The 17256-nt window shown below is 38.3% G+C and overlaps 1 protein-coding gene across 2 annotated transcripts; it reads left to right on the forward strand.

The window, feature by feature from the left end:
* The first annotated feature begins 14665 nt into the window (after nucleotides 1-14665).
* Nucleotides 14666-17028, forward strand: LOC142529906 (FCS-Like Zinc finger 10-like). 2 transcript variants are annotated; one of them, XM_075635608.1, is made up of 3 exons: nucleotides 14666-14886; nucleotides 15357-16456; nucleotides 16553-17028. In XM_075635608.1, the coding sequence occupies exons 2-3, from the start codon at nucleotides 15393-15395 to the stop codon at nucleotides 16680-16682; spliced, it is 1194 nt and encodes a 397-aa protein (XP_075491723.1). In that variant the 5' UTR covers nucleotides 14666-14886; nucleotides 15357-15392; the 3' UTR covers nucleotides 16683-17028. The 2 variants fall into 2 exon arrangements, with proteins under 2 accessions (XP_075491723.1, XP_075491722.1); XM_075635607.1 differs by having other exon boundaries at nucleotides 15364-16456.
* Nucleotides 17029-17256: the final 228 nt, after the last annotated feature.

The following is a 17256-nucleotide window of genomic DNA, read 5'->3' on the forward strand; positions in this document are numbered from 1 at the left end:
AATATTTAAACATTTAATAAAACAAAAACTATATATTTATATTATAAAACATTTAATTAATGTACAATTTTTATGTTTATCAGGAGGCACATTTGAAGAGATCCCTTCTCACCCCCAAACTCTTCGAGGGGTCCAACCGGATCTTATCCGCAAGTTCTTCGATCCTCTCTTTCTCTCATTTTGTTGTTGTTGTTTTTTTTTTTATTAACCTCTTGTGAACAAGATGTTCAAATGTTGGTCTCAGCTTTTGAAGAGGTGGCGGCGGCGGCTGCCACCACTGTCAATAACAGAGCCCGGTCCTTCCAAGAGCAGCAGGAGCAATTGCGAAGGGATATTTCCCATGCTCAATCAACCGACGAGGGAGAAATGGCCATCCTCCGGGCTACTTTGGCATCAACCCGAGCAGATCTGGATAAGGCTCGAGATGATATCAATGAAAGGCTTGTCCGGGAAGAAGCTCTGCAAGGTACCATATCTGTCTTGGAATCAAAGACTATCTCTTTATCCGAGCAGGTAGTGGCATAGCAATCTCGGGTGGAAGCTGCGGAGAGGACCCTGGCTGTAGAGCCCTGAGCCAGGGTGCGGAGCCCTGGGCTTATTAGTAACCAAGGTACGAGCCTTGGGTCGGGGATCATGTCCCGAAACTTGAGAATGGTCGAGGTGCAGAGCCCGGAGCCAGGGTGTAGAGCCCTGGGCTTATTAGTAACCAAGGTACAGAGCCTTGGGTCGGGGATAATGTCCCGGGACTTGGGAATGGTCAAGGTGTGGTGCCCAAGCCAGGGTGTAAAACCCTGGGCTTATTAATAACCAAGGTACGGAGCCTTGGGCTGGGGATCATGTCCCGGGAATTGGGAATGGTCCAGATACGGAGCCCCGAGCTAGGGTATAGAGCCATGGGCTTATTAATAATCAATGTACGGAGCCTTGGGCAGGAGATCATGTCCCGAGACTTGAGAATCGTCAAGGTGCGGAGCCACGAGCAAGGGTGTAGAGCCTTGGGCTTATTAATATCCAAGGTACGAGCCTTGGGCCGGGGATCATGTCCCGGAACTTGGGAATGGTCGATATGCAGAGCCCTGAGCCAAGGTGTAGAGCCCTGTGCTTATTAATAACCAAGGTACGAATACTTGGGCTGGGGATCATGTCTCAGGACTTATAAATTAATTGGGGCTTTTTACCTCCCGGGTTTAGATATAACATTCATATTCATACACTTTCTGAGAAGAACAGAAGTTTCATTATGTCTCCAAACAAATAATTACATCTTTCAAGCGTAATATTTTTTCAAATGAAATACATTCCACGGTCGCTTGAGAGATCGTCCTTGAGCATCCTCTGAATAAAAAGTTCTCGAGCTAACCTCCCGGGTTATTTTAAAAGATCCTTCCCACCGAGCTTCCAATTTCCCAACATCTCCGGCTGGATTGACTTTTTTCATCACCAAATCTCCTATTTGAAAGTCTCGGATTCGGACTCGTTTGTTGTATGATTTCATAATCCGGTCTCGGTAAGCTTCCATTCGAATTATAGCATGCTCTCTTTTCTCCTCCACCAGATCCAACTCCATTGCCCGGCTTTGATCGTTGTCATCCGGGTAAAATTCTACCCGAGCAGAAGATTGTCCGATTTCAACCGACAAAACTTCTTCAGAACCATATACCAGATTAAAAGGAGTCTCTTGAGTAGGTGCTGAGAGAGTAGTTCTGTATGCCCAGAGAACACTAGGCAATTCGTCCACCCAGTCTTTTTTTTTTTGCACTGTAGCCTAGTTTTCAAGGCTTGAACAATAATTCTGTTCACCACCTCTGTTTGACCATTTGCTTGAGGATAGACAACTGAAGTGAAAGACTGAGTGTTTCAATTCTTGGCACCAGGTTGTGATCTCTTTTCCCTGGAACTGCTTCCCATTATCCGAAATTAGTCTTCTAGGAATTCCAAATCGGCATACAGTATTCTTCCACAGAAACTTCAAAACTTCTTGCTCAGTAATCCTTGCGAGGGTCTCGGCTTATACCCATTTGGAAAAATAATCAACTGCTACCAAAAGAAACTTCTTCTAAGCTCGGGCAATTGGAAAGGGATCAAAAATGTCCATACCCCACTGGTCAAAGAGGCAAGATGCCCAGATGGGCTTCATGAGAGTGGCCGGACTGTGCTGAAAATTCGAATGATGTTGAAAACCCTCACAAGCTCAGACCACTTGGGTAGAGTCTTGGCTAATAGTGGGCAACCAAAATCCAGCAAGCATTGCCTTCCGGGCTAATGCTATTCCTCCGAGATGCTCTCCGCAACACCCTTCATTAGTCTCCCGGAGGATATAATCAACATCTCCCATAGATAAGCACTTTTACAGAGGTCCCTGAAATGATCTTCTATATAGGATATTATTTAAGAGAACAAAATTGGGAGCTTGTCTCTTGATTTTCTGAGCTTGAACTTTATCTTCGGGTAATTCATTGTGTACAATGAACTTAATCAGGGGTGTCATCCACGAATCCTCTGGTACTGGAAATGTCTCTTCTTCCGTGGAGAGGATTAGCCGGGAAACATGCAACACTTCCCGGGTACTGACTTCTGATAAGGAGGCGCCCATTTTGGCCAAAGCATCTGCTTCCCCATTCTCATCCCGGGGGATCTGCTCAATACTCCAATCCACAAAATATTCGTCCTGGGCTTTGATGAAGTTTAAATATTTAAGCATCATGTCATCCTTAGCCTCAAAAATGCCCTTTATCTGCTGTGTAATTAACTGTGAATCGGAATACAAAATGATTCGGGAGGCTCCAATCTCTCGAGCAGCACGAATACCGGCTAAAACAGCCTCATACTCTGCTTCATTATTAGTAACGTGGGAGTCAATTCTCAAATCCAATTTAATATTCTCTCCCGAGGGAGGTATTTTCACTACCCCCACTCCTCATCCAAAAAGGCTAGACACCCCATTCACGAATACCCTCCATACCTCCTCTTCATCAGGCTGAACCATCTCGGATAAGAAATCTGACAAGGCATGTGCTTTGATGGCAACCCTGGGCCTGTACTCGATGTCATACTCTCCCAGCTCGACTGTCCATTTGATCATTCTCCCGGACACTTCTGAATGGGTCATAATCCTCCCGAGAGGACTGTTAGTAAGCACAATGATCTGATGCAACATGAAATAAGGTCGCAGTTTCTGGGTAGTCACCACAAGAGCCAGAGCTATCTTTTCCACTTCTCATTATCGGAGCTCAGGGCCCCTAAGAGCATGGCTGGCATAATAGACATGCTTCTGATCAGAGCATTCTTTCTTTATCAGTACTGACCTGACAGCATACTCTGTAGTGGATAGATAGACAAATAACTTCTCCCTGGGCTCTGGCTTCACTAGGACAGGAAGCTCTGCCAGATGAATTTTAAGATCCCGGAAGTCTTGTTCACATTTATCATCCCACACAAACTTCTGTACCTTCTGAAGAACCTGAAAAAATGGATAACTCCGATGTACTGATCGGGATATGAACCGGGAAAGAGAAGCAATTTTCCCTGTCAGCTTCTGCATTTCTCAGACAAATCGAGGGAACGGCATGTTTAACACTGAATTGACTTTCTATTGATTCACCTCGATCCCCTGGTCAGTGACCGTAAAACTCAAAAATTTACCACTCTTCACGCCAAAGATGCATTTGGCCGGATTGAGCTTAATTCCATATTGCATCAGAGTGGCAAAAGTATCTCCTAAATCAGAGATGAAACCATAAACCTCCATAGTCTTGCCCAAGATATCGTCAACATACACTTCCACATTTCTCCTCAGCTGCTTTTCAAATACTTTGTTCATGAGACGATGATATGTGTCCCCCGCATTCTTCAACCCGAAGGGCATGACAACATTACAAAATGTTCCTCTCGAAGTGATGAAATTGGTCTTGTCTTGATCATTCTAGGCCAGGGAAATTTGATGATACCCCTGGTAAGCATCCATGAAACTCAGCAGTTCATAGCCAGAGGTGGAATCCATCAACTGATCAATTATGGGCAGGGGATAATGGTCTTTAGGGCAAACCTTGTTGAGATCTCTGAAATCCACACACATCCTCAACATCCGGTAGCTTTTGGTACCAGCACCACATTCGAGAGCCAGGTAGGAAATTGTATTTCCAGAATGTGGTCGGCTTGCAGAAAATCTTGGACCTATTCATCAATTATTTTCTCTTTCTCTGGACCAAAGTGTCTTGTCTTCTGCTTCACAGGTTGAGATCCCGGGAGGATGTTCAAATGATGCTCAGCTACCCGAGGAGAGATCCCGATTAATTCCTGCTTGGACCAGGCAAAAACATTAAAATTAGTTTTTATACAATTTATTAAACTGACCCGGGTGGATGAATCAAGATCCCAAGCCACCCGGATCTCCTTGCCTGGTCCAATCTCGACCACTTCTTGCTTTTCTTCCGCCACAAACTGAACCTCTCCATTCTCTACTATCCTCTGTGCCTCCTCCCTACCACTAGCTCTTTTATCCTTTCTCCGAGCCTTCTTCTGGTCTACTCGGACCGTCTCCACATAGTATTTTCGGGAAGAAAGTTGATCTCCTTGGACCTCTCCCACTTGACCTCCCATTGGGAACTTTATCTTTTGATGGTAGGTACATGATACGGTCCTCAACTCATTCATGGTCGGCTGCCCCAAGATGATGTTATATGATGATGGAGCATCCATCACAGTGAAAGTGGTCATCACAGTCTTCTTCAACTCCCGAGTGCCCAGAGTTAAGGGCAGGACAATCTCCCCTTCCGAAAAGACAGCGTGGCCAGCAAAGACAAAAAGTGTTGTCTCCACTCTCTCCAACTGATATCCCTGCAAATCCATATGTACGAGGGCCTCTTTGAAAATGACAATCACAGAGCTTCCCGAGTCAACAAAGACCCTCATGATGTCATAATTTGATACCTTGGCTTGAATTACACATCATGGGGAAGATTGTGTAGCCTGTGATCCTCCTCTCTCTCCTGCTCTCCTCCTGGCTGTGTAGCCTGATGAGAAGGATCTCTCCGGGCTACGGCTTTTTCTACGACATCAGATATTATCCGAGCCAACTCTTCCGGGCGGAGGACCACCTTGTCCAGAGGTAAGTGCATTATCTCCCAGAACCCGGGAGGTGCCTTGATTAATTCTTCTGGTAGGAGCCGTCTTGAGTTCAATTTCCTACAAACGGTGCCAATGATGCTATCCGGGTTAATCAGGTGAGCTGGGTCGGGGCAATCCACCGAATTTGATAAGAGTATTGTTTAGGGAAAATAATCAAGGGATATGGCTTCAACTGTAACCTGCAAATAAGGGAAAGAACTCGTGAATGGGCGTCGGAGGGGTGTCAAGCGTGGTCACTACGATACTTAAGTCAGCAGGTTGAAAGTGATGTATAATGGAAATATATGTGAAGATATATGTAAATGCCAAGAGCTTAGAAGCAAGAATATTTGGATCCATTAAATGAAATACATACCTTCTATTTATAGGAAAGAATGTGGTAGGTATCTTGTTTTCAGTGTCTACTTGCTACTTGTAATATTAGATGTTGACTTTCTGTCACGCCGTCCTACTTTTACATCATGTCATATCAGTAGGATCTTGTCAGGAACACTTATCAGGGAAATATTTTACCTACCGTCGCACTCGAGTGTGGTACTGTTATCGAGGTACCCGAGTAGAAATCACCCGGGAGCTTGTAAAAGAGAGCCCGGGCTTCCGGTAGCTCGATGAGATAATGTCTCGGGCATCTCCCTGCTGGACTGCTGAAGAAAACATTCTGGTCAATAACATTGACTCTGATTTTGGCTATCCATTTAATATCCTAGGTCATCCATGACCCGGGCTCTTATAGGGGTATCATACATAATATTGAATCCCCTTAAAATAAAATAAAACAAAAAACGCACAATAAATGAGGGAAAAAAATTCAACATCATTACACTTTGTTTTTTACCTACAAATTTATGACAAATGTAAACAAAACTTGGTTTCTCGAAAAAAAACACACGAGAAAAACCATGTTTATGTGTAAATCAGATTTTATCGAAACAAATTTTTTTACCCACTAAATTTTTTATTTTTAAGTTTTCAAATTTTAATCGATATACAAAACAGCTCCTTTTATTAATTTCCGTTCATAAGTAAGAAAATAATTTAATTCTTGAATGAAATTTGTTAAATGTCTTCCAGCTCTGGAGAATGTACATACACTTCCCATTGATGTTCTCAAATGTATAGACGAAGACAAATGTGGAAATCCATCTCGTAAAGTGGTGTAAGATTCATCGGTCAGTTCTTTTGATTTGAATTCAAACTCGATTTTATTTTTTAAAATTTGTAATATATTGAATTTTTCTATAACAGAAATTTATCCTATATTTGAAATTTTTGGGAAAAAAATTTTTATGGACACTATATTTTGGGTTCATTTATAATTTATTCCCTCGATTAATTCATGTGCCTATTTATTTCTTAAAAGTGTTTAAAGTTGGGCTGAAATGGTCCTCAAAGTTAACTCGACCGTCCACAATTAACGGTTCGAACACGTAGATGTCCCATATTTTATTCTACCCTAAATTAAAAGCCTTGAAACTCTTATTTTCTTTATCATTCAATTTGTCCTAATTTATCTACATGATGTTCTTAAGATTTTAATCTGATGATAGAATAAAATATATAAGATTCACGCGTTTGAACTGTTGTAGAAAACTCATAAACCGCAGAATCAATCATGCTAAATCATTAAGAATTTGATTGAAAAACTTAAGCGGAAGCGTACCTGAAGCCATATTTCTGACTTCTTTAGAACGTGAATTGATCTTCCAGATCTACGCGCTCTTTCTTTGCGAGAATCCTTTAGTTTCTCTTCAAAACTATTTTCTTAATGGTGGAGAGATAAGGAACGTGATAACGCGATATCTGGAGACCATGACCCATATATATAGATAATTTTTATCATTATCTTATGATATTTATGTTTTAGCACATCATAAAAACAGAAATTATTCTTACGTCTCTACACATTAAAGGCCCCACAACCTAGTAGATACATTAAAGCCCAATAACCCGAACCTTAGTTGATAACTTTATTTTGGGCTTAACTTAATAGACAACCCACAACACATAATTATTCATATATAAGCCCATATAAATAAAATTGATCCAACAATCTCCCACTTGGGCTATATGTGAAACCTTATAATTATGTTTGTGAAAATAAACTTATGAGCTCAAAATTGTTGTTATTCTGAAATGTATCTATAACCAATCCGGTCCATCAATCACATCAACATAGGATCAAAGCATTCTTCGCTACACTCCAGGTAGCTGAACCCATAAATGGTCACATATGCCAACACAACTGAATGACATGGATCATGAAGTGGATGTGTAGCATGAAAATTTCATGCAATGTGACCTTAACATGCCTATTTCAAACTGATCCTCCCTTAACCTTATTGAGATCAAACTTTAAATCATAATCAGATTGTGGCTTAACTTGAAATTTATTTCTGCAGAAAATAAATTTACATAACTGTAACTGAAAATGTCTACAACTGAAAAGTATTTAAAATAACAAACTCCCACTAAAACTAAATTCCTCAATTGACATAACACACATAATATCAGTGTGCTCATGAAACTGTTTGGGTGGTAGTCCTTTAGTAAGCGGATCCTCAACCATGGAGTTTGTACCGATATGCTCAATAAACAACTTTCCACTATGAATTCTTTCTTTAACAACCATGAACTTGATGTCTATATATTTTGACTTCGTCGAGCTCTTGTTGTTATTGGAATACATAACTGCTGATTTATTGTCACAATGTATACTTAGTGGCCTTTAAATTCAATCAACTATGTGCAGTCCCGTGAAAAAATTTTGCACCCATATTTCATGATTGGATGCCTCATAACACGCTACAAACTCAGCTGTGCCATGGTGGAAGAGGCTATAAGTGATTATTTACCACTCTTCCAGGAAACGGCACCTCCAGCAAGAAGATAAATGTAGCCTGACGTAGATTTCATACTATCTTGGCATCCAGCAAAATCGGAGTCAGTATACCCAATGATCTCAAGCTTATCCAACCTCCGATATATGAGCATGTAATCTTTTGTTCTCTGTAGGTACCGTAAAACCCTTTTGACTCCTTTCCAATGTTCCACTCCTGGAATACTTAAATATTGTCCCAACATTCCTGTCACATACGCAATATCTGGACGTGTACAAACCTGATGATACATCAGACTCCCCATTACAGATGCATAGGGAATCTTCTGAATTTTTTTCCTTAAAATCATTCTTTAGGCATTTTTTGAGACTAAATTTGTCTCCCTTAGCTACAGGGGTATCCGTTGGTTTACAATCTTGCATCTCATACCGCCTTAAGAACTTTCTCGATATAGCCTTTTTGAGATAATCCAAGAATACCTCGAGAACGATCCCGATATATCTGAATACCTAGTACAAAAGATGCATCACCAAGATCTTTCATCTAAAAATTCTTAGCTAGAAATCTCTTGGTGTCATGCAGCAACTCTATATCGTTTTTAGCGAGCAGAATGTCATCAACATATAAAATCAGAAAAATATACTTACTCCCACTGCAACTTATGGTAAACACAATCATCGACCAAATTCATCTCAAAACCAAACGAGATGGTCACCTGATGAAATTTGAAATACCATTGTCGAGATGCCTACTTGAGCCCATAGATGGATTTCATTAATTTGCAAACCATATTATTTGTCTCTTTGGGCACAAAATTTTCTGGCCACACCATATCAATCGTTTCATCATTGTCACCATTTAGAAACGCAGTATTTACATCCATCTGATGAAGCTCAAGATCGAAATGTGCGACCAAAGCAATTATAATCCTTAAAAATTCTTTCGAAGAAACCGGAGATAAAGTCTCTTTATAATCAATGCCTTCTTTCTATGTAAAGTCTTTAGTGACAAGACGAACCTTATATCTTTCCACATTACCTTTCGAATATCTCTTGGTTTTAAATATCCATTTACAACCAATGGATTCTTACATTTAGGCAATGGGACAAGATCACATATGTCATTGTCCTTCATGGACTTTATTTCCTCATTCATGACATCATTCAAATTTTGAGATATAGAACTTTCCATGGCTTGACGGAAGTTAATAGGATCATCCTCCATCAATCCAATGCCTACCTAATGTTCTTGAATAAATACATTGTAATCATCTTGCACTGCATTTCTCTGCTCTCTAATGGATCTCCTTAATGGCATACGTTCTGGAGGTGTTTGAGTTTGTTCATCTGGAATGGGAGGATCTCTTATATTTTCTTCTTGTATTATGTCTTGGTCAAGGTGAGGAATATGATCCTGATCAATGTCTGTTGAACATTTCATGTTCTCAATCTTACTTGATTTTGATGTTAACAAAACTTGTTATTTTGTTACTAATGAACTTACCTAAGTGTGCAGTTAGCTGAACGTAACTGAAGCTATCGAAGAATGCAAACTGAAAGTACCAATTGATTGATCGAACTGAATCAGTTTAACTGATGAATCATAAACCAGTTCAAATGATTGTCCAGCTGATAGGTAGCTCAGCATAAGACCTTCAGAAGCCTGATCAACTGATTAAGAGCTCAACTGATGAAGAGCCCAGCTGACCAGTTCAACTCAAAGAGTGAAATCAATTCAACTGACGAGTCAAGTGATTTCACCAGCCCAACTGAAGATCATTTCAAATGACCAGTTCAGAGCATCAGTTAGAAACAATCAGTTGCAGAACTCGACTAAGCTTATTCAATGGGATCCAGCTGTGCACAAAGATACAAAAGCATATGTACTATCAAATAGTACAAGAATGGACGTTGCAGCAAAGCTTAAAAACAAAATGTTCCAAAATGACTATCAGAAAAGTCGAGACACAAATTTCAAGGAATCGCATTCAAACTGCAACGATCACATATGATGAGTCTTGATGTACGGTCGCATTGCTGCTATAAACACGGGTCAAGACCATCAACAACATGTGTGGAAAAATAAGAGAGAAAAGAAAGGGCACACTTATTGCATATTAGATTACAAAGTAGCAATCAGCCCAATCGAGGGAACATTTCAAGTTATATCAGCTTAGTGTAGAAGCTTATTTCCCTCAGTGTGTGAGAACACCTTTCGGTTTGTTTTCAAAGATCAGTTCTCTCACACACACACCACCACCACCACTCAAATACCATCTTGCACAAAGACGTAAATCTTTTGTATGTATTCTTCGACACACAGACGTTAAATAAGTATTGGCTGGAAGAAGATTCCTTCAGTCTAGACTAGGAGTTCAGTTACGAAATGGGTAAGTCCTAAGCTGGGTAGGTTTGTACAAGGTATTGTATAAATCAAGGTCTTCTAGTGGATCTTACCCGAGGTGGTAGAAGGGGTGACGTAGGAGTAGTTGAAGTCTCCGAACATCTATAAACATATCTTGTGTATTAATTGTTTATCTGTGTTTTAAACTGATTTGATCAGTTCAGTTAAATCCATTGCTGAACTGGTAGAAGCCAGAACTGATTCCCCGTATTTCAGTCGATTAGTTTACACATGTCATTTGTATTTTAAATCTTTCAGTTTTTCTTAACGAAAGATTACTTCGAGTGATTTCTGCTTGGTTTGAAACCAAACTCGATCTAATTTATCGGAATATACATTCTTAGAACACGAGCTATTGCAGCTCATTGAGAATATTGTGTTTGAAGCACCCTCAAAGGTGCCCGAACCGGTCCATCAATGTCCAAGACACCTGTTGGAATACTTACATATTCTTCTTCAAAGACAATATCCCTGACTTTATCTCCCCCCACCCCCCACAAACTCAACATCCTTAAAGAACCGAACATTTCTTGACTCAAAAATCGACTTACTCATAGGATCATAAAACTAGTACCCCCTGGATCTTTTAAAGTATCCAATAAAATAATAGCTGACCATCCTTGAGTCTAGTTTCTTTTCATTAGGCTTGAAAGATCTTGCCTCAGCTGGACATCCCCAAACGTGCAGATGCATAAGGCTGGGCCTTTTACCCATCCAAAGTTCATAAGAGGTTTCGGTCGCTGTCTTAGTAGGAACACTGTTAAGGATATAAGATGCGGTCTTTATTGCTTCTCCCCAGAGTGATTCTAGTAAGGTAGAATGACTGATCATACTCCTCACCGTGTCCTTAAGCGTTATGTTTCGTCTTTCAGCAACACCATTCATGGTGGGTGAACCCGACAAAGTGTACTGTGGGACGATACCGCGTTCCTCTAGGAATATAGCAAAAGGTCCTGGACATTATTCACCTGAACCGTCATATATACCATAGTATTCACCACCACGCTCAGATCTAACGCTTTTAATCTTTAAGCCAAGTTGATTTCCAACTTCAGCTTTATAGGTTTTGCATACATTCAATGACTGTGCCTTTTCACGAATGAGATAAATGAAGTCATATCTTGACAAATCGTCTGTGAAATTTATAAATAATGTTGACCATTCCAAGAAGCCGAAGGGAATGGTCCACAAATATCAGTATGTATAAGTTCTGAGACACCTGAACACTTGTTGGCTTCAAATCTCCTTTTTTGGTTTGTTTTCTCTTTATACAATTAACACAATTATTAAAATTTGTGTAATCTAAAGGTTCGAGAATTTCGTCTGACACAAGTCTCCTTATTCTCTTTTCAGATATATGAGCCAATATTTTGTGTCATAACGCAGCTGAATTCTCACTGGTTAATTTTCTTTTGTGCCTCTACTTGTTTGCAGGGGATTCATTAAATGAAGCAATAACATCCAAAGAATAAAGATTATCATATCCTGAGAAAAAACCAAAACCAACCAATTTTGAATCGAGAAAAAACTTAATATTCCATTTCCAAAAGAACAAGAATAATCAAATTTGTCCAGTGCAGAAACGGAAACAAATTCCTTCTAAAAGACAGTACAACAAATGTTTCATAAAGATGAATCTAAATTTTTTTATTGCCTCAACTTCAACTTTGTTGTCGTGACCAACATAGATGAATCTTTCAATATCACTTGGTTTTCGGTAATCCATGAAACCCTGCATAGACACACCGATGTGAGTTTTTGTATCAGAATCTATCCACCACGTGTGTCGAGGCACTGAAGTTAAATTAACCTCAGAACAAACCATATTCAGAAGCATACCTTTCTTAGCACGCCAAGCATGATAATTATTGCACTGCTTCTTCATATGTCCATCACTGCCACAGAAAAACAACCAGAATGTTGAGAATCACTAGGATTCTTCTGTTGTTTCTTTGGAGGATGTGTATTCACAACTTCCTTATCCTTTCTTTTCTTTCCTTTATCCTTCGAGGTGGAGGCATAACGAGCACTTTCTGTCTGGTCTTGCTTCAGCCTTTCCTCTTCCTGAACACAGTGCGAGATGAGCACATTCAGAGACCAAGTCTCTTTCTGAGAGTTATAGCTCACCTTGAACTGGTTAAACCGAGGAGAAAGAGATATCAAAACCAAATGCAACAGCAAGTCCTCAGAGAGGTCAAGCTTCAGTGCTTTCAACTTTGAAGCAAGATGAGATATTTCAATAATGTACTCCCTGATGTTGCCATTATCCCTGTACCTCATTGAAACGAGGCTTGCCAAAAGTGTACCAATTTCAGACTTTTCACTTTTAGCAAACCTATTTTCGAGGTCTTGAAGGAAATCCTTAGTCGTAGCAATGTCGCTAGACATTGTGCCCCTGAATGTTTCTGGAATGACTCTCTTCATGATCATCATACACATGCGATTCGATCTTTCCCACCTTTCAAACTTCCTCTTTTCATTTTACTCTTATCCGTAATAGTGGGAGGAGAATCAACCCTTATCGCAAGGTCTAAATTCATGACTCCGAGAACTATCAATAAATTCTCTTGTCATGATTTAAAATTCGAGTCATTTAACTTATGAATAGAATTTATGTTGGAATGAATATTTGCAGAAGTCAAATCTGAACAGAGAACAAAAAACCAAATATACATGATCAAATAAATATTCAAATAAAATAATAAATAAATTCAAATAATGTAAACCTCATAAACAGAATATCGAGCACTCCTTTAATGTTTCATCTTTGGACAAAAGATTAACTTGTTAGTGATATCCTAGTGCAACAGTCAAACACTGATAGTAACTATCATATCAAATAACAACATTCCTTTGAGCCGATTTATTATTCACATGAAAAATCGAACAACTATCACATGTTTACCACCACAAGTGCATATGTAATTAAATTAAATATTAACATTCATTTGGATCGATTAGTATTCATATAAATCACATATATCAAAATCTATTTTTTATTTCAAAATAAAACTAATTTCCATAAAAGATGTTACTTTGGCGACATTTTATTTCAATTAATCAATTTTAAAAATACATATAACCTTATCATTATTTGAATAATTGAATATTTAACCTTAATTGATTTTTTTTTAAGTTTAGGAAATTCCGTATGGGTCGACCTGGATCCTTATGACCCGGCCCGAACCTGTACGGGTCGACCCGAATCCGTAACGTTAGTTTTTTGAAAAAATAAATTAAACCAAATTTTCAATTTTAACAAAACTGGAAGGAAAATCGAAATCTTATACCAAATCCTTAAAATATTATTTATACCAAAACTAAAACTTTAAAAGATTTGGTTTTCAACCAAAATATTTTTCAGATCTGAAAAATATCAAAATATTTTCAGATCTTAAAAGATATCAATATATTTTTCAGACCTGAAGCCATATCAAAAAGTTTTAAACAAAATTTTATTTTCCAGATCTGGATTCAAATAAAATCCAAAATTTTAAACAAATCTCAATAATTCAAACATGAGTGGCTCTGATACCACTTGTTGTAGAAAACCCATAAACCGCAGAATCCATCATGCTAAATCATTAAGAATTTGATTGGAAAACTTAAGCAGAAGCGTACCTGAAGTCATATTTCTGAATTCTTTAGAATGTGCCGTGATCTTCCATATCTACACACTCTTTCCTTGAGAGAATCCTTTAGTTTCTTTTCAAAACTATTTTCTTAATGAGGGAGAGAATAGGGAACGTGATAACGTGAGATCTGGGAACCATGACCCATAATATAAATAATGTTTATCATTATCTTCTGATATTTCTGTTTTAACCCATCATAAAAATAGAAAATTATACTTATGTTTCTACATATTAAAGGCCTCACAACCTATTAGATACATTAAAGAACAATAACCCGAAATATTAGTTGATCACTTTATTTTGGGGTTAACTTAATAGACAACTCACAACATATAATTATTTACATATAAGCCCATATAAATAAATTATTGATCCAACATGAACAATTTATTATCGATGATCGAGTTAATGTTAATGACTATTCGGGTTAATTTTAAAACTTTAGAGACTAAATCATCACATGAATAAATTTAGATACCGAGTCGAGAATGGATCCAAACTTTAGGTACCATTTAATATGTATTATTCCTGTATTTTAAGTTTATTTGTATGTTTTTGTCAAAAAAAAAAAGTTTATTTGTATGTTTGTTTTTATTTATTTAAATTTTTTGAAAAAAGGAAAGCATAGAAAAGGAAAGGAAAGAAAAGGACGAGTTGGAAGAGTACATGAGAAGCTTATTGGTTCTTTGATTTTGATGCGAGAGGAAGAGACAAGATTGAGGAAAGAGAGAATTGTACTGTACACGTTTCACACACAGAAAGAAGCACAAACTGCGTGAAAATTGAGGGGATGGAGTTCACCGTTTGCCTTTGGGTTTTAACTGCATTGGGGTTCTTCCCTTCTCTTTCCTCTATCAAGCCCCATTTCTCTCAATTTCTTTTAGGTAAAAAAGATGGGATTTTCGCATTTGTTTTGCTGTATCATATCTAAGAACACACTCCTACATGTGCATTTTTACGTTGGACTTTCTCGATTAATCTATTGGTTTCATATGACAAAATGGATTTTTTTTTTAAATAAAGTTTTTGTTTTTATGGGCTTATTTAATGTCTAAGATGAGCAATTGTTTCTTGGGTTATGCAGAGAATGAATCATGATACTTTGACTTTTGTTTGTGAGGTATAAGCTGAAAAATGATAACGTATAGCTGGATATATATGAGCAGTTTTGAGAGAGGCTTTGTTATTATTTTTAACTTCTGTCTGTTTAAATCAGCTTCTGAGATATCAGCGACTGATCAGAGTTTATTCTTAGATTTCTTGACTGTTGGGAATTTCTTTTCTTTTTGATTCACTTATCAACGCATGAATTTCTGATTTTTTATTTGTTATTATTTTTTTTTTTTGGGTTCAGATCATAGGGCTTTGGTTTCCTGAGACTTTTGAGATAATGCTGAGGAAGGGGAGGAAGGGGACAAGATCCTACCATAAAGATGAAAACAATGGCCATTTGTTGTCTGATGCTGATGTTTTGCGTTTGAAGCATAAAAATAACTCTTATTTTGATGTCCCCGGTTTATTTTTGGAGTTTAAATCCAAGAATTCTGATTCTGATTCAGTTAGAAGCCCTACTTCCCCATTAGATTTTAGGGTCATTTCGGGTTTTGGAAATCCCTTTCGGTGCTTAAATTCACGTAATGAAAGGCAGAGAAAGAGCTGGGATTGCAGCAAAGTAGGTCTAAGCATAATAGATTCACTTGATGATGAACAAAAACAATCAGGGAAGATTATCCAGTCCTCTGATAGTAAAAGTATACTCTTTGGGAGGCAAATTACTGGGAAAAGTCCGAATTTTTGTAGCCATTTTGATTCACTAGAGACAATTAAGTCAGTGCCAAAGAATGTTGATGTTTTTTCAAATTCTGGGTCTAAACAAGCCAGTGAGCAAAGTCTTACTTCTGGTGTTCTTTCTGAAATTGGTAAAATCCCATTTGGACCTTTTCTAGGTTTTCGATCTTTTTCTTTGGATTCTGGAAGGCTTGGGTCCCTGTTATCTGATTCTGGCTGTGGTAAATCCAACATTGGATGTAGTAATTTGGCTGCTGAGAATGCAACTATTCCAATGTCTTCTGAGTGTAAATTTCTTGAAGGAAGTCATGAGTTAGGTGATTGTTCTGGGGGCAAGTCGAGTCCGATTCCTACACTTTGTTCTGGAACTAATTTTATCAGTTCTATCTCCGGTAGTGAAATCGAGCTCTCTGAGGACTACACTTGTGTTAGAACACATGGTTCTAATCCAAAAGTTACTCACATATACAGTGATTTTATTTTGGAGTGTCATGATGAAAATTTAACTAACTTTTTGAAGAAAAGTGAAGATGGGAAAGATGATGTGACATTTTGTGAGAGAGCTGGAAACTCGAACCTTCTTGCTTCTTATCAAGCTGTAGATTTTTTGAAATTCTGTTACTCTTGCAAGAAGAACTTGGATGGTGAAGATATTTTCATGTATAGGTTCGCCTCAGTAAACATCAGCTCCTTTCTGTTAAGTAAATCCATTTGGCTACATTGTGAGATTCTAACAAATTCTTGGTTTTCAATGTTCTGCAGAGGTGAGAAGGCGTTTTGTAGTTGGATTTGTCGGTCCCAGGAAATTTTGATCGAGGAGGATATGGAGATACCCGACAACAACTATCCAGAGAATGCCACAACTCAAACGAATGTGTCTCGTTTATATTAGTTGGATTATCTTAAAAGCTACATATACATATGATTGATGAAATCGCCTCATGTGTGGACTCCGCTGATCTTGGATTTACTAAGAGCTGTTTATGTAAGTTTTTCTTGCAGCCTTGGATAATCTCTCTGTGGGCTCGTTTTTAGTGCCGATTGTGTTTTGTCATTCATGGTTGTAGTGGATATTTTTGTGTTTAACCAGTTTTGATTTGGATAATACGAAGATTAATATAAAGAAGCCGTCAAGCATACGGCCTGTCTTATGTCTCGGCGAAGCCACAGACCAAATTTTGGGATAACGTAAACATATTTCGTGAATATGAATGAATCTCTTGAACAAAATATCTTTATTTGAGTGTCAAAGAAATAGTTCGTTCATTTGTGTGTGTTCAGATATCGTCAATCTTGAGATTCCTGTTCGCAAAGGTGCGTGTTGGATCTTCGTGAATTGGCTTGTGTGCGTTGAAATTTTGAGTACAGTGGGAAATGATTTTGTGGGTGATTAGTATTGCTGTCCAGCGACCATGCTCACGTCACATTACATATACATGTACATCTTACTAGGTGGGATACTAAAC

Source organism: Primulina tabacum, chromosome 16 (assembly GCF_025594145.1).
Source record: "Primulina tabacum isolate GXHZ01 chromosome 16, ASM2559414v2, whole genome shotgun sequence".
Lineage (NCBI taxonomy): Eukaryota > Viridiplantae > Streptophyta > Magnoliopsida > Lamiales > Gesneriaceae > Primulina > Primulina tabacum.